Source organism: Elephas maximus, chromosome 1 (assembly GCF_024166365.1).
Source record: "Elephas maximus indicus isolate mEleMax1 chromosome 1, mEleMax1 primary haplotype, whole genome shotgun sequence".
Classification (NCBI taxonomy): Eukaryota; Metazoa; Chordata; class Mammalia; order Proboscidea; family Elephantidae; genus Elephas; species Elephas maximus.
The window spans coordinates 17,041,683-17,060,203 of NC_064819.1; the positions used below are offsets into that span (position 1 = coordinate 17,041,683).

At 39.9% G+C, this 18,521-nt stretch overlaps 1 protein-coding gene across 8 annotated transcripts in view; it reads left to right on the forward strand.

Moving 5' to 3' along the window:
* Positions 1 to 29: 29 nt before the first annotated feature.
* The window catches only part of IQCG (IQ motif containing G), a 63,472-nt gene continuing 44,980 nt past the window's right edge, over positions 30 to 18,521 (forward strand). For 5 of the 8 annotated variants that reach the window (XR_007516641.1, XR_007516646.1, XR_007516640.1 and 2 more), the window contains exons 1-6: positions 30 to 428; positions 4,088 to 4,158; positions 5,250 to 5,520; positions 9,348 to 9,583; positions 12,404 to 12,532; positions 13,716 to 13,797. Coding sequence is in view for 1 of the 8 variants with exons in the window: in XM_049879143.1 (XP_049735100.1) it covers positions 4,121 to 4,158; positions 5,250 to 5,520; positions 9,348 to 9,583; positions 12,404 to 12,532; positions 13,716 to 13,797 (756 nt within the window). In the remaining 7 variants the exon portion in view is untranslated. The remainder of the gene's footprint in view (positions 429 to 4,087; positions 4,159 to 5,249; positions 5,521 to 9,347; positions 9,584 to 12,403; positions 12,533 to 13,715; positions 13,798 to 18,521) is intronic. The other 3 variants (XR_007516642.1, XR_007516647.1, XR_007516648.1) reach the window with 3 other exon arrangements.

Below are 18,521 nucleotides of genomic sequence, written 5' to 3' on the forward strand. Positions count from 1 at the left end.
GTAGGCATCTTCCGCGTCCGCCAGAAAAACAAGCGTCAGGAATCGTCTTCGGACTGACGCAGCCTACATCCAAGAGCACTTTTACAATTCTTTGCCAAAGTTCTTTCATCTTTATAGGCTGCAGCATGCGTTATTTGGGAGCAGAGGGAGGCAAAGTGGTAGCCAGCTAATGGGGGAGAAGAAAAGGTCCCCCAAGCTGTGCGTTGCCATAGAAACACCCTAGCTTGGTACCGGCTTCCTAGGGTGCTGTAGGTGGAAAAGTAGAAGCCGGACTGAAGGACTTCTCCCCGCCTTGGACACCGCAGAATTGGTTCGCGAACGTGGGAGCATCTTTCCTTTCCACCACACAGGAGTAAGCGCACGGAGACTCACTTTCGGATCCTACCCTCGCCTGGAAGAGAAAGGCCGGGAGCGCAAAGGCAGGAGAGGTCGTTCCTTTCTTTCCCTGTTTGTAATTCCTCCTGTCTTCTCCCTAGTCCTTTACACCTTTCAAGAAATGACTTAAATTCTTTCCTCCGTCCTTCGCTTTGACCCCGAGGGTAAGGAGGACTGCCCTGAGAAGACCTATCACCTTTTTAGGAAGACCCCTTCAGCTGTCAGACAAACTGAGCGTGCCCTGCACCGTGTACACCCGTAAAAGGCCCTCAGTAGACACTGGTAGACTAGAAAGAGATGGGTTAGTGGACGTCAGAGATTTACATTTCCTAATTATTGAGAGTTTATTTGGATTGCCCTGTGGATTCTTTCATTTATTCAGCAAATATTTCATTGAATGACTGCAATATGCCAAGCATTGTTTTAGACCCTGAAAATACTTTTGTAAACAAACGAAAGCAGAAATCACTGCCTTCATGGAGCTTGCATCCTAGTAGGAGGAGCCAGACAATAAAGCAAGTAAAATATATGGCACATTACCCGTTGAAACCAAACCCGTTGCCGTCGAGTCGATTTCGATGCATAGCGATCCTACGGGACAGAGTAGAGCTGCCCCCATAGGGCTTCCAAGGTGGTGGATTCCAACTGCCAACGTTTCGGTTAGCGGCTGTAACTATAACCACTGCGCCACCAGGGTTTCCATATGACAAATTAGGAGGTGTTAACATATATGGAGGAAAAAAAAAAAAGCAAGGCGGCCAGTGCAAAGGAGGCTTTTACTCTGAGATGGGAAGCCATTTGAGGTTTCCATACAGAAAACAAAATCGGCTGCCATGGAGTCGATTCCCACTCATAGCGACTCTGTAAGACAGAGTAGAACTGTCTCATAGGGTTTCCAAGGCTGTAATGTTTATGGAAGCACACTGCCACATCCTTTTCTGGCAGAGCTGCTGATGGATTCAAACCCCTAACCTTTCAGTGAGGCGCGGAGCTCCTAATCACTGCGGCTTTCCGTACAGAGGAGTGACTATCTGCCTTAAGGGAGGCAAGGGCACCAGCAAGGAGATCAGTTAGGAGGCTGTTGTCATGATCCTTTTGGAAGATGATGGTGTGTAGACAGGGATGGCAGGTATTGGAATTCTGAATGTATTTTAAATGTAAAACCGACAGGCTTTGATGATGGATGAAGAGTGAGAGGGAGAAGAGTAAGGAATGACTCCAAGGTTTTTATAAAGTAGTTGTATAGAGGTCACATATAAAATCAGATTCTCTCTTAAATACATCAGGGTAGGGTTTCTGTACCTCACTCTCCCATCAGATTTTCTCTGTCCAAGAAATTGAATTCCATGAAGTTCCAAAAGTAAGCACTGCTGGGAGGAATAACACATTCAGTGTGAGTTTCATTTATTTGTTCATTCGTTCACTCCACAAACACTTATGTACCGAGCACAGTGCAGACACAGGATACAGTCGTGAGCATTGCTGTCACGTTTCCTGCTTTCGTGGGGTGGGGGAAACGGACATAAACATTACAGATTCTGAGGAGGGTTCTGTGAGCCCTTGAACAGAAGAATCCTGATCCAGCCTGGTGTGTCAGGGGAAGGCTACTTGGGAAAGTGTCGTCTAAGGCATTTTTCAAAATGCAAGTGATACTCCATTAGTCCATTGAAAGCGAAATACTCGTTTAAACAAAATATGATGGAATACAGTGGAGTCTAGACCTTCTGGTGCCACTGAAGCTGAACCAACACCCAAAACTATTGCCCTGAGATAATCTAAACCTCAGACCTCAAACCAATACTTCCCCCTGAAGTCTGCTTTGAATCAAACAAGTTTAGCTTAATTAGTAAAGCATGTCTGCGTTGCGCATTGTGTTCTTTCAAAGATTTATCTCTACGGGATCAAATCGACAACAGCATCTCGAAAGGTTAGCGGGCCTTGAGTTTATGTTAATGGTGGTGGAATAATTTGGAAAAGGAGAGTGAGAACAGTTATACAACTTGAAGATGGTAGACGATATCATTGAATTGTGCATGTAGAATTTGTTGAAATGGTGTAGACTTTGCTGTGTATATTTTCACTAAAATAAAATAAATCTTTAAAAAATGATAGAATAGAAAATATCAGGATGTATCACACATAGGGAAACCCTGGTGCCGTAGTGGTTAAGAGCTATGGCTGCTAACCAAGAAGTCAGCAGTTCAAATCCCACAGGTGCTCCTTGGAAACCCTGTGGAGCAGTTCTACTCTGTCCTATAGAGTCGCTTTGAGTCAGAATGACTCGATGGCAATGGGTTTTATCACACATAGTAACTAAATGGGTGTGTGTGTGTGTACATTCTAGGGAAGCACAGCCATATCTTATCTGCACAAAGCACAGTCTACCTATGCCTCAAGCCTAAAAAATGAAAAAAAGAAAGAAACAACTGCGTAACCACAGAACAAAATTACGCATAACACCCTGCTACCTCTTCCTAGGACTGCCCCTGCTCCAGAAAATTCGGCTCTTTTGGAGCATCTTTTGTCACTTTACACAAAGATTCTGTTTTATATGATTGAAGTTTTATATATAAGATGTTTATCAAGTGAGACATATTTGTACTACCCCCCTCCCTGGGACCACTTTATTGTGGACAAAGTCACACTGAAAACAGCCCTTACTTTTCAGTCTAGAGCACAATTCTCTATAGGTTATGTTCACTGTAAACCTTATCCAAGCACAGTAATTACTGAAGTAATTTACCTAGAAAAGGCGCCACCTTAATAGCAATATTAAACTGATTTCCAGGATAATTTCAATTTTTTAAAGCGTAATCTTAATTGTTCTTCTAATTTTGTTGTTGTTAGGTGCTGTTGAGTAGGTTCTGACTCAGAGCGACCCTACGTACAAAACAACAAAATACCGCATGGTTCTGCGCCATTTTCATAATCATTATTATGCCTGAGCCCGTCGTTGCAGCCATTGTGTCAATCCATCTTGTTAAGGGTCTTCCTCTTTTTCACTGACCCTCTACTTTACCAAGCATGATGTCCTTCTCTAGGAACTGGTCCCTCCTGATGACATGTCCGAAGTACTTAAGATGAAGTCTCACCATCCTGACTTCTAAGGAGCACTCTGTACAGGCGTAATAAATTCTGTTATCTGGCAGATTAAGGAATGGAACAATCTAATTAAATATTCTAGTAATCAGAATACTAGAAAAAATCTATTACATAAAGACTAAAAAAAAAAAACCCAGTGCCGTCGAGTCATAGCGACCCTATAGGACAGGGTAGGACTGCCCCGTAGATTTTCCAAGGAGCGCCTGGTGGATTTGAACTGCCGACCCTTTGGTTAGCAGCCGTAGCACTTAACCACTACACCACCATGGTTTCCTAATTATATAAAGATTACCAATGAAAAAAATCAGAATACAATAAAAGGCACTAAAACCATATTGGACATTAATTTACCTTAATAAGAGCCTCTAAGAGTTCACTTATATTCAGCTTTGACAGACCACTAATTAAATTGCCTACTTAAGAGACCTGCACAAAATGATAGAGATGGTTCTTTCATTTCTGGGACAGCTCTACTAAGCAAAAGGTGGAGATACACCACAGTTTTGATAATTCTTTACGTTTCTCTTAATGACAAAGCAAGGCATAGAAATTTCTGAAGCATCATTCAACACCCCCTTAAGCTGATCTCAAAATTTCCTTCCCATTTTAGGTGGCTGCATTTTTATGAGATTATAAATGTACCATGGAGAGTGAGGAGACTAGTTCAAGAAGAATGGAAAAGTATGTTCAAAATCCCAATTTATTTTGTATATGTTTAAACATTATACCTTCTGTTACATTTCTGTACATTAGTTATGTACTGCTGCTGTATAACAAATTACCCCCAAACTTAGTGGCATCAAAAATAAACGTTTATTATTTCACAGTTTCTGTGGGTTGGGAATTTTTGAGCAGTTTAGCTGTATGGTTCTGCCTTGGGGTCTCTCATAAGGTAGAAGCTGGCCAGGGTGGCAAGCATCTGAAGACCTGGCTGGGACTGGAGGATCCAGTTTGAAGGTGATTTCTTTCCACAGTAGGCAGTTGATGCTGGCTGTTGGCAAGAGGCCTTGTTCCTTACCCTCATGGACCCCTTGAGCATCCTCATGACAAAGCAGTTGGCTTCCCCCATAATAAGAGATCCAAGAGAAAGTAAAATGGAAGTGTCCTTTATTACCTAGCTTTGGAAATCACATTCTGTCATTTCAATAATAGCCTATTAGTTATAGGCAACCCTATGTCTGTCAGAATACAGCTATGCTCCATAGGGTTTGCAATGACTGATTTTTTGGAAAGTAGATTGCCAGGCTTTCCTACCAAGGTGCCTCTGGGTGGACTTGAACCTCCAACCTTTCACTTAGCAGCCAAGCATGTTAACCATTTGCACCACCCAGAGACTCGTATTGGTTACATAGGTTAACATAGTGCTATTCAATGTAGGGCAGACTACACAAGGACGCGAGTACCAGGAAGTGATAACTGTTTGGGCCACCTTGGAGGCTGGCTTCCATTTTATGTTTTTCACTAATCACGAGACACTTTTGGTTAATGTTTGAAGATGCTGCTAGAAAAAAAATGTTAATTTTGGCTCCAATTCAAATTGGTTAAGCATGGCCAGATAGCATATGCTACATATCTTTATTTAACAGTTAGTTGCTTGCCTTTGATTGGTCAAAATATCACTGGAAATTATTTAGCAGAATCACTTCTGTTTTTCATCTAGGTCATATTATATGACAATGTAGACTTCCCAAAAGCCAATCTACTTGCCACCTATGCTTTTGAGTTTAAGTAATATTTAAGCATTGATGGTTTTTTCTTTATTTTTTCTTTAGAGACCAGCTGAAAGCCTCTAACCTTCCTCCAAAAGTTTGGAATTCTGAGATGATGGTGTCAGTGACAGGTGAGCCACCTGGAACTATAGAAGGAGAAGAAGAAACAGCCCAAGTTAAAGAAATGGAAATCATCCCGGAATACGTAGGACCACCACTCTCGCTTCTAGATGTGCTGAGAATCACTGCAGTTCTAGAGGACGCCACAGACCAGCTCTCTATTCTAAACTACATCATGCCAGTTCAGTACGAAAGAAGTCAAGGCACCAGCTCGGTATATACACTCACCGTTATCTAATGTCTGCTTTCTTTCCTTTTTATTTCTCCATCATTTACAGCACCTGTGCCACTAAATTTAACTTGGAAAACAGCACCTTTACCTCAGATGAAAAAAAAAAACAGATGAAGGGCTACAATAATTGTCTGAGATATGTACTCTTAGTTGATGGAGTGAAATAGCCATAGTTCAAGATACATTACCAGTCAGAATATCATTTTCTTTCAACATATTGACATTATTCGAAAGGCCTGTAGTTAAATCGGTATAAATACAGTATGTACACTGAGGAGATCAGACAAATTACTGAGTCGCCTCACCTGTCTTTTCTCAGCTGCTCAAAGCTAACTGAACACTAGATACAGATAGATAGTTGCCATTGGGTTGACTCCAACCCATGGTGACCTTATGTACAACAGAAGGAAACGTTGCCCAGTCCTGTGCCATCCTTACAATTGCCAGCTTGTTCGAGTCCATCATTGTGGCTATTGTGCCAATCCACCTCGAGAGTTCCCCTCCGGCCCTCTACTTCACCAAACACGATGTCCTCCTCTAGTGATTGATCCCTCCTGATGATGTGTCCAAAGCAACCAAGTCAGCGTTTGTTCTGTTGTGATCCATAAGGTTTTCACTGGGTAATTTTCAGTAGATCCCCAGCCTTTTTTCCTACTGTGTCTTAATCTGGAAGCTCCGCTGAAACCTGTTCACCATGGGTGACCCTGCTGGTATTTTAAATACTGGTATCTGAATACCAGTGGCATAGCTTCCAGCGTCACAGCAACATGCAAGCCACCACAATATGACAAACTGACAGATGGGTGGTGGAACTGATCGCTAACCCAAAAGAAACCAAACCAATTACCATCAAGTCAATTCCGACTCATAGCAACCCAACAGGACAGAGTAGAACTGCCCCATAGAGTTTTCAAGGAGTGCTTGGTGGATTTGAACTGCTGACCTTTGTGGTTATCAGCCGTAACTCTTAACCACTACGCCACCAGGGTTTCCGAACTGAACACTACCCCAGTACCCCAGTGCCGTTGAGTCGATTCCGACTCATAGCGACCCTATAGTACTGAACACTAAAAAAAAAAACCCAGCTAGGGAGAGGAAATTCAACTCAGTTCTCTCAGCATGCTTTTATCTAAGATGATTTTGTCGTCATTGCCGAATGTGTTGCAGCCTGCCTTTCCGAGTATCAGCCACAATACTCTGCAGCCATTACATTTCCAATGATGGTATGGACTCCTCTGCAAAGCACCTTCGAGTTATCAAAAAACTCAACTTGGAAACAGCCGTTTCTGTGCATAGGAGTTGAACTAAAGAAGTATATTTTCCTTAGGAACAGGATATGTTTCTGCATTTACGGGATGTACCCAATAGCTGTCTATCAGTTATGTATACATGGTCCATATACAGTTACTTGTAACGAGTCCGTACAGTCTGGCTCAGGGTGTATTGCCAGAAATGTATTGTTTCTGTGAGAGAAACAAGGACACACAATTAGACACACATACAGAGAGAGAGAGAGAGAGAAAGTTCCAAGTTAGGCATTTGTCTGATGGGAATTATAAAATTGGTCAATAAAATAAAATGCATCTAACAAAAAAAAATTCAAGTTGGTAGTGAACAAAATCTTTATAAATTCTTAAGTGCTTATGAATTTTAATATCTTAGGTTGCAGATATAAAATAGAAACTATAAATTTTTTTATAAATATAAATGATATTTATTAAGTTTAGCAAAATTAGTTTTTTTTTTTTATAGAATATATTCTTATTTCTGATTCCAAGACAAAGGAAAACTGCTATATAAATGAGGGGGTAAACTGCTTTCCTGGCTAACAGAAAGGAAGTCAGTCCATATTTATTGTGAGAGGAAAATTAGATTTCGCTTTAACTGCTCCTTACAGGTTTATTATATTATTGCTATTACTATGATGATAAGTGTAGCCTGGGCTCTTAATGTTTTATTAAAGTTTAAAAGTTTAAATAAGATTTTAATAGAACACAGGATTTCGAGTCAGGAGACCTTTGCAGTTCAATTGTATGCTGGGAGAAATTCATTTTACCTTCTTAGTCTTAACTTTCTCATTTTTAAAATGTGATGGAGTTTAACTAGACGATCCATGTGGTCTCTTCCAATGCTTAAAATGTATGAGTTTTGGGGTAGTTTTTAAAAGACATTAATGAGTATTATAGGAGTTTTATAACATAAATTAATTTCCTCATCAACTTGTAAAAAGCAAATAGATTAGGAAACCCAAGAAGTAAGTCTTCTAATGCATTTAAAATAAGTCTAATTTTTAAATTAAGCTAGCTACCATAGGCTACAAGGAGCCCTGGTGGTGCAGTGGTTAATCACTCGACTGCTAACTAGAAAGGTCAGTAGTTCGAACCCACCAGCTGCTCCGTGGAAGAAAGCTATGGCAAGTCTGCTTCTGTAAAGATTTACAGCCTTGGAAAGCCTATGGGCAGCTCTGCTTTGCCCGTAGGGTTGCTGTGAGTCGAAACCAACTTGACAGCACACAACTACAACAACATATGCTACAGAAGAGACTAGTTTTCCTTTCTATTTATTGTCTCCTTCAATAAGAATCAAAAATAAAAAGAGAGATGTTCAGTTAACAAGGTACAGTCTTATCAGTGGTACTGACTGTGGGCTTTAAAAAAGGATACTTTGCCCTCATAGAAACTCCAGAGAGAATGAAAAAATCCAAATTCATAACAGTGTTCAGCAGAGGTCACCGCTCCACGTAAACAACAAAATGAAATTTTGCACTGTTTTATTTTGGTTTACAATAGTGACCTTTCACCCACAAAATTTTCTGACTTAATAGAAACCCTACTTACACTTTTCCCGTTGCCGTTGAGTCAATCCCGACTCATAGCAACCAGATAGGACAGAGTAGAACCGCCCCACAGAGTTTCCAAGGAGCACCCGGTGGAATTGAACTGCCAATCTTTTGGTTAGCAGCTGTGGCACTTAACCACTATACCACCAGGGTTTCCCTTACACTTTTAGAGTTACATAAATAATAAGTGTTTGTACTATTGTAATGGCCAAGAGTGGTTTAAAAACTCCTTACTCAATGTAAATTAGAAATTAGTTTCATATCCGTTAAAAGTTATGAATCTCTTTAAAAATTTTTTCTTATTTACTTCACAGTACTATAGTTGCTCTAACTCATGAATTTTAACATGCTATTGTTTTATTGCTCTCTATAACCCCTTGTCATTGAGTTGATTCTAACTCATAGCAACTCTATAGGACAGAGTAGAACTGCCCCAGAGGGTTTCCGAGGAGCACCTGGTGGATTTGAACTGCTGACCTCTTGGTTAGCAGGCATAGCTCTTAACCACTACGCCACCAGTGCTCTGTATGGCAAAGGACATATATCTTAAAACATTAGTATATGCATATGCACATTTCTTTCACCAATGCCTTCCTTGGGACAAAAGGTTGTATGAGGGCAAAGCCATTGCCGTCGAGTCAATTTTGACTCACAGCAACCCTGCAGGGCAGAGTAGAACTGCCCCACAGGGTTTCCAAGGAGTACCTGGCAGATTCAAACTGCCTACCTTTTGGTTAGCAGCCGTAGCACTTAGCCACTACGCCACCAGGATTTCCTGTATGAGGACAGGAAGACACAAAACGGCAGGACATATGGTTTGATGTATGGCTGAGGAAAAGGGCACATTTGGAGCACAGAGTAAAAGTGGGAGATGAGGCTGAAAATGTAGGCAGAGGCCCTCTCTCTTATATCATTGTCTCATTACTTGTTAAAAATCTTTCTTAAATAAAGCCTTATTTATTGTTTTTAGAAGAAAAGCAGAGAAGCAAATTTAGAAGGAAAAAGTGTAGAAAAATCTCAAGTGATCTCAGCAACCTCAAAGACATCCAGTCCATTCTTCCCTATGAAAGGGCCCAAGTTTCCAGAAATCAGCCAAGGAGGCCAATTTGTAGTAGACTCTAACAAAATGCAGGATCTTGTCTTCAATAAACCTACGAGGCAGACCATAGTGACTGTGGAGACACTGAAGAAAATCCAGATTGATAGGTAAGAAAGGGGAGCATATTTGGAAATTAATAATGTTTTTACAGGTGGATGAGAGAATGGGTACAAGGGTGGCAGTCTAGCTATCCTGTCTTGTAGGTTAGTCCTTATATACAAAGTGGATGCTGCTAATAGGATTGAAGACTGCCAATAGGCAGCATGGCACAATTGAAAGTAAGGCAACCGTATGATCTTGGACAAGTTATTGAGCCTTTGTCTCTAGTTTTCTTTTTTTTTTTAATGGGAAAATGATACCAACCTTTCAACATTAGTGTGAGAATTAGAAATGAACCTGACACAAGTTGGTAGCTATCATGATGTTTCATCCATTGATAAGAGATGAAAATCAAACCAGCTGCCATCAAGATGACTCACATTTATGGCAATTCCGTATGTGTCAGAGTAGAACTGTGCTCCGTAGAGTTTTCAAGGGCTGATTTTTCAGAATTAGATTGCTAGGACTATCTTCTAAGGTGCCTCTGGGTGGACTCGAACCTCCAACCTTTCAGCTAGCAGCAAGTGCATTAACCATTTGCCCCGCCTAACTAGAAAATCAAACCCATTGCCATCGAGTCAATTCTAGCTCCGGTGCTCCAAAACCGATTGCCAACCAGTCAACTCCAACAGAAGCTATCAAAGTAGCCAAATTTTAAAATGTGCTTTAATCTTGAGGCAGTCTCAATTTCTGTTGTCTCATTATTCAGTTTTTTTTTGTTGTTGTTGTTGTCAACTGGCTTGCTAGCAAAGAAGCCTATTAAGTTTGAAAGAAAGTGTAACATGTAACCCGTTGCCTTCAAATTGATTCTGGCTCATAAAAAAAAATAGTGACCCTATAATACATAGAACTGCCCCACTCGATTTCCAAGGAGAGGCTGGTGAATTCAGACTGCCGGCCTTTTGGTTAGCAGCCGCGCTCTTAACCACTGGCCACCAGGGCCCCATAACACTTAAAGACTTGGCAAAAAAATTTATAACAATTACTGAGGGCCGCTGGCCAAATCAGGCTTGAAATCTGTTTTTGAAAATAAAGTTTTATTGGAACTGAGCATTGCTCATTCATTTACATATCATCTATGCCTGCTTTAGTGCTAGAATAACAGAGTTGAGTAGTTGCAACAGAGATCTTATGACCTGCAAAACCAAAAATACTATTTGACCCTTTACAGAAAAACTTTGCTGAGCCCGACCCTCACCAGAAGCTAATGTCTCTTGCTAAAATCAATCTGCCATAAATTTCTACAGATGATAGTCTAGTTAATGTCCTTTTCATTCTCAGTGTGATGGCTTATATCTTTTCCTGAGAGACCCAAAATACCAGTCTCGATTATTCTTAGGGGGTTAGTCTTAGATTTATATTCAGCATAAAACCCAGTCGCAAAACTCAGAGGAATATATGATCACGAATCGTATATCTCCATCGACTATCCAGAGTCAAAGTGAAAATCAAAATAATGAAGGAATTAAAAACTACAACAGTTTATGAACTTAAAATAGGAATTTGTGGGAAGATTGTGTAAGCTGTAGTTGTCTTTATGCATTATAACCTAATTGCATTGAGTTAAGAGTGTTTAATGTTATTTTTTCCAACCTACTACATAAGAAGTGAATTCTTAGAGCTCAAATTCTTAAGATTCAGTTTGTTGACTTCAGTGTACTTTTTTCTTAATATTGAATCTTTTTGCGTGAACCATTGTTAACAAATTATTATGTAAAACGGCAAGCTTGCCAACTCTGTTTCAAAATACCAAATAGCAGTTTTTTTAAATTTTTCACCAAGGAGAGAGACAGCATGGTATATCATGAAGAGCAATGGACTTGAAATCAGGAAATTGGATCACGTAGCTTTAGCTCTTTCTCAAACTAGTTATGTGACTTCGGATGGGGCATTTAACCTTCCTGAGCTGAAATTACTCATCACTGAAATGTGTGGATTTGATTAAGTATTTCTAGTTGTTGTTTTTAACTTTTTTAAAATTAGGAAATATTTTTAAAATACAAAAACGTATAGAGAATAAAGTAACAAGCACATCTGTATGTAACCACAAATTTTAACATTTTACTATGGCTGCTTTTGGAGCCCTGGTGGCACAGTGGTTAAGAGCTACAGCAAGCTAAGGCTGCTAACCACAAGGTCAGCAGTTCGAATCCATCAGCGACTCCTTGGAAACCCTATGGGGCAGAGTTGGAATCAACTCGACTGCAACGGGTTTGGGTTTTTTCGTTTCATTTTATTTTGTTGTTGCTTTAGAACTTAATTTTTTTTTAAGAAGTAAAATATTTCTGGTACAATTGAAGCCTCCAATTCCAGTCCCCCCTCTGTTGCCCCAGAGATAAACACTGTTACGAATTTGATGTCTATCATTCTCTTCCATGTTGTGATACTTTCATTAAATACGTGTGTGTTTTATTTAAACAATATATAACACAGTTTTACATGTCTTCAAGTATTGTATATATGGTATCATACTATATGTTTGAAATTTGTTTTTGTTTATAAATTTTTTCAGGTTAAAAAATGTTCTCTTTTATTTTTAGCTTGTTTAGAATTTTTGTTGTTGTTTGTTTTTAAACGATGAGTGCGTGTTGAATTTCGCCAGTTGCTTTTTTCGCATCTGTTGAGATGATCATATGGTTTTTCTCTTTCAGCCTATTAAAGTGGTGAATTATATTAATAGACTTTCTAATGTTATTCTTGCAATCCTACAATCCTGCCAACTTAGTTATGATGTTCCTTCTGGGTCTTAACTTTCCTGACTTCTGCAGCTGTTTGTGGATATAAGGAAATATTTCTTATTAACTCAACTTTTTTGTTTTCCATTACAGGCAGTTTTTCAGTGATGTCATTACACATACCATGCAGGAGTTGGAAGACTCAGGCACTTTCACCATTCTCCTGCAAACTTTGGGCAAAGAGAGGGAAGACAAAATGCATTTCTACGATATCATTGCTAGGTCAGCTTAATATTAGGCTTATTTATTTTGCTGTATTTTAAAATGCTTGTAAATTGAGATTTAAAATTTATAACTGAGTATGAATTGAGACTGCTAAAGTCCTTGATTTCTAAAGCAAACCAAATGTGTGCTTTCCAGGGATGAGGCTAGAAGTAAAAAATTTAGGTTCTATTCCTAGCTCTATTGGGACTATAACTCAGATTTCTGGGCCTCAATATCTGTATCTACAAAATGGTTAGAATGCAAGACTGACCCCAAGTGAAGGGGAAGGAAAGTTGGGTGGAAGCATGTTAGCCTGTCACGCACTCTAAGGATGGTCTGCGAGGTCATTAGAGCGTCCTTTAGCCAAAGTTGACCATCAGGGAAGTCTTGGGTCTTCCAGGAAGGGGTCTGCCTTAGTATTCCAGCCACACTCAGTAATTAGCTGGGAGCAGCCTGTGGGAAGTGGTGGATTTCAGAGCCCAGCAGCTGGGACCGTGTTCACTCCTGCTCCCTGTAGTTGAAGGTCTGTGAGTCGCGTGCTCTTCCCCACCACAGTCAGTTACCCGACCTCTCTAAGCTACATTTTCTCATCTGTAAAATAATGACAGAGTCCACCTCATAAGATTATTGTGAGGTAAGAGTGTACAGTTAATATAGTGTTCAGAATAGATTCTCCTTTTACCTCGTCCTATTCCTTCTCTTCCTCACTTTTTCTCAGCAACAGCTATTTTAGGTACAACACCAATAAGATGGGAAATCTTTTCCAATTTACTAAATCAAATCACCGAAAACCAAACATGTTGTCGTCGAGTTGATTCCAACTCATAGTGATCCTATAAGACAGGGTAGACCTGCGCCATAGCGTTTCCAAGGGGCATCTGGTAGACTCGAACTGCTGACCTTTTGGTTTGTGCTGTAGCTCTTAACCACTACACCACCAGGATTTCTTCCAAACAAAGCCCAGTCTTTTCTAAATAAGTGCCACCGAAAGTGTGCTCTAGGAGCTAGCACCATTAGCATCTAGGAACTTGTTAAAGATGCAAATTCCAGGGTCCATCCCAGATCTGCTGAGTCAGCATCTCTAGGGTGGAGCCCAGAATCTGGGTTTGGTTTGGTTTGGTTTTGTAACTTCCAAGTGATCCTTGTGTGCACTAAAGTTTGAGAAGCGCTGCACTAAACAAATCATTCTTATTTCTTTTAGCGAGGAGAAAGGAAGAAAACAGATAAAATTTCTTCAGAAACAGCTACTGAATGTCAAAAAAGAACGGCAAGTTGAAGTCCAGGTAAGAATTGCTGTTTAGGTAAGCAGGGCAACGCCGAAAGTTACTGAGCTAGAACAGCTATCTGGAAGCTATCTCTCCCAAGCAAAGAACAGCTATGCATGAAAGATTATTTCTCCTGGGGTGTCTGTACTGCTGAAAACATAAGCAGAGTAACTAGAGAGCAGGAGCCCTGTGGCGCAGTGGTCAAGTGGTCCACTGCTAAAGGAAGGTTCAGCAGTTCAAACCCACCAGCCACTCCAAGGAAGAAAGATGTGGCAGCTGCTTTTGTAAAGATTACAGCCTTGGAAACCCTGTGAGGTAGAACTGACGTAATGGCAATGGGTTTGGTTTGGTTTTGGTTTTAACTGGAGAGCATGCTCAGAATAGAACACAGAGAGATGCCAACCCTCTGGAGTGCTTAGTTTGTTCTCTCAGATACCATCCCAACCACACTACCCACTCCTTCCAAAGGAGACCTTGTCCCAAGCGATCTCTGGTATTCCAATACCTCAGATTGGAGAGTGTATTTCTAGATAGAACATGAAGCACATTACAAACCTTCTTAAACATGGTGGTAGGTTTACTAATATAACATTTATTGCATTTCAAGTATGAAGTGGATTTAATGAGCTTTTGTGGTCATCAAAACCTAACCTCGTATCTAATTTACTTCTATATAAGAAAATGCATCCAAGTTTTAAGCAACCGACTTGCAAAACAATGTTTGGGCTACAACCTAGGTGGTTAAGGATTAACACCATCAGGATGATGAACTGTGTGCACAGATTAGAAAGTTACAAAGTGTGGCCTAATATCAGCTTTTCATTGCTAGCTTTCTGCACAAGTTTATTGGAGCCCTGGTGGCGCAGTGGTTAAGAGTTACAGCTGCTAACGGAAAGTGCAGCAGTTCAGATCCACCGGTGGCTCCTTGGGAGCCGTGTGGAGCAGTTCTGCTCTGTCCAATAGGGTCGCTATGAGTTGGAGTTGACTCGGCTTGATGGCAATGGGTTTGGTTTTAGGGTGTGCTTTCCAGCAGTCAATCTTTGTTATTCGCTACGGAGAAGCTGGAAGCATTTTTTTTTTTAGTATATTTGGAAAAATTGTTTAAAACAAATCGAGATCACTAGCCTGTCTTCCAAGATATTTTTAGGTCCTCTGAATAACTTGCTTAACCCTCTCATTTTCTATTGCCAATTGTAAAGTACTACCTTTGGTACTGGTCTTGATATCATTATCCCCATTAACCTTCTGCTTATAACTTGTATTTTTTGAAAACCACTGTTCTTCTCTGGGAAGCTTCACAAAAACTGGTTTGTGCTTAGATATTTCTCTCTAATATCATTTTTTGTCAGTGATTCTTCACGCACATACAACACATTATTGGGTAGAACCGCTGGGTGATAGAGTATGCCTGCCTTTAACTTCGATGATGCCAGGATTTTTCCAGAGTGGTAGTACAAGTATGAATGCTCGGTGTATTACAATTGCCATTACCCCACTTCATCACCAATGTGTCATAATGTAATTTTAGCTCTTCTGGTGGGCGTATAAATGTGTCTCCTTATGGTTTCAATTTGCATTTATATTTTTAAAAATTAATAGGAAAATAACAGCCTTATTTACCTAGATATTTATAGTTTCCTATACTCTTCATTCCATCCTGAAGGTCTAAGTTTCCATCTGGCATAATTTCTGATATAACTTCCTTTCAGCCTGAAGAAATTTGTTTAGTATTTCTTGCAGTCAGCATTTGCTGCTAATGAGTTCTCTTAGTTTTTGGTTTTTGTTGTTTAACGTAGAAATGTCTTTATTTTTCCCTTCATTCTTAAAGGATATTTTCACTGGGTATAAAATTTGGAGTTGACAAGTTTCTCTTGCAGCACTTTAACCATGTCCACTATCTTTTGGCCTCCACTGTTTCTGATGAGAAACAATGGTTTTCAGCCTTTGACTATGCTGTGCCTACATGTGATTTTCTTCATATTTATTATGCTTGGGGTTCACTAAGATTCCTGAATATGTACACTTATGTCTTTTATAAAACTTGGGAAATTTTCAGCCATTATTTTTTCAAATTTTTTTTAGTTTCATTTGCTGTCACACCTCCTTCTGGAACTTCAGTTACACCTATCTTGGACCTTTTGATAATGTCCTACAGGTCCCTATGTTCATTTTTTTTTTTTTTAACTCTTTGTTTATCAGATTGAATAATTTCTGTTAATCTAGCTTTAAGTTCATTGACTTTTTTATTTATTACCGTCATCCTGCTGGTAAGTCTATCTGGTAAATTTTTATTTTAGATACTATATTTTTTAATTTTAGAATTTGAATTTAGTCCTTTTTTATAGTTTCTGTTTCTCTGCTAAGATTTCCTATCTTTTTATTCAGTACTAGCATATGTTCCTTTATTTATTGACATTGTCTAAAATCCTTGTCTGCTCCCTCCACCATCTGGACATTTCAAGGTCAATCTCTTTTAATCGTTTGTTCTCTCGAGAATAGTCCATGTTTTCCTTTTTCTTCAATGTGGAGTAGTTTTAGATTGTGTTCTATGAATGCTATGCTGAAAAGACTCTGTGTTCTATCCTATTCCTCTGAAGTATATTGACATTTTTGTTTTAGCAGGCAGTTAATTTAGTTAAAGTCAAACTAAAAACTCTCTCTTACCTACGGTGAGCAGCAGCTCAAATCTCAATTCAGTTCTGTTACCCTCAGCAGGGCTGCTTGCAGTGTTTCTGGCACCTGTGTGATTGAGGAGCCAGCCTGAAATTTGGGCAGAGTTTATACACAGAATTTGGAGCCCCCCTTCTCTGGGTTTTCTTTTTTTAAGTTTGTCCCCTCATTTTTCAGTGGCTGCAGTTGCCCCCAAAATCTGTCCTTTGGTCCTTCGGTTCTTTTTGTTTTTAAATTGTTGTAAATATGTGTGTAACAAAACATTAGCTATTTCAACATTTTTTTTTTTTACATGTACAGTTCAGTGACATTAACTTATGTTCATCATGTTGTTCAACCATCACTCTTATCTGCTCCCAAATATTTCTATCTGTCCTTTGGTTCTTCAGTCTAAAAAGACAGCAGGGTTTTGAATTGGAGTTATAGCTGCTTTCCCCCAACTCTCACAGTGCTGACTGGCCTACTAAAGGCGATAAAAAATGGGAAACTCACCCCATGTTGTTCCCATCTTACAAATGTCTACTCTCCTCCAGAATCTGCTTGGTTTTTACACTCTTCAATGCTTTTATATAATTTCTTTTTGTATTTTGTCTAGAGTTTATAGTTATTAACTGTGGGAGGGTAAGTCCGGTAGGATCTTATTGGCAATTGTAGAAACAGAACTTCTGAGATTCAGTTAGGAATCAGAGGTTGGGGTACATGAGAAACTGAAAGAGGGCCAATATCGCTGCTGAAGTTTGGAGAGAGAGGGAGAGGGTGGCATGAGAGGAAGCTGGAATGGGCAGCAGGGAGCAGATTATGGGAGGACCTTCTAAGCTATGCTTGTCTGGGCAGACAACATCAATGAGTACCATATAGGTGGGAGAGGCTCATGATGTGAAAAGTCTGTCTTGTACCTGGAGATCTGAGTTTGTTATCTTCTTGAGCTTCTGGGTTTGTAGTCTTTGTTTTGCTTGTTAATGCCACATCTACTCTGTCCCAGACCCATGACTTTATGCTGACCAAGAGTTTCTGAAAACAGTTGCTTTTACCTCATCCTACTGCCCTCCAGCATGTGCAATAAGCCATTCCAATGCTGGAACTGCCACTGAGGTGTTTAGCCTTGGAGAGGAGGAAGCCAAGGAATTATTTCCCCAATGGGCCTAGGACTTCTCATTTCCTTTAAATAGTAATATGTTGTTGTTATATGCCATCAAGTCAATTCTGACTCATAGTGACTCTATAGGACAGAGTAGAACAAACTGCCCCATCTTTCTCCAATAGAGCGGCTGGTGGGTTCAAACCACTGACCTTTCACTTAGCAGCTGAGAGTTTATCCACTGCACCACCAAGGCTCCTAAATAACCATCTCCAGTCACGTGTCACTTAACATCCATGATATGTTCTGTGAAATAGGACGTTATGTGATTTGGTTGTTATGTGAACACCATATTATATACAGGCAGTCCCTGGGTTACAAACATCTGACTTATGTACACACAACTTATAGTTATGAACCAAGCCCCCAAAAACCTTTTATATTAAAAATTCAAGGTATGTACAATGATTCCTAATAACAAACGGGCACCTAGCAGTGTAATTGCTTTGTAACAAGAGACGTGAGGTACACGTGTTGCATGTAGGAAGCTGTTGCATTCACTTTGTCCAATTACCTTCACTATGTCCCATTCTCTGATTTGGATTTCTGAACTTGTGGACCACGGACATATATGTAGTCAGACGTTGACCAAATGGAAGATATATATATATGTATACACACATGTATATACATGTATATATATATACATGTATGTATATGTATATATACCAAACTCAGTGCCGTCTAGTTGATTCCGACTCATAGCGACACTATATGTATTAAGTGCTACGGCTGCGAACCAAAGGGTCAGCAGTTCAAATCCGCCAGGCGCTCCTTGGAAACTCTGTGGGGCAGTTCTACTCTGTCCTATAGTGTCGCTATGAGATGAGTGATTTCTTTGCTAAGCTAGAAACCTGAGTCTTCAAGGGGAAGATTGGTTGATTCTTTCACTACCAGAACCTTGTGCTTTTCACAAAAAGTGTCCTTTGCCTAC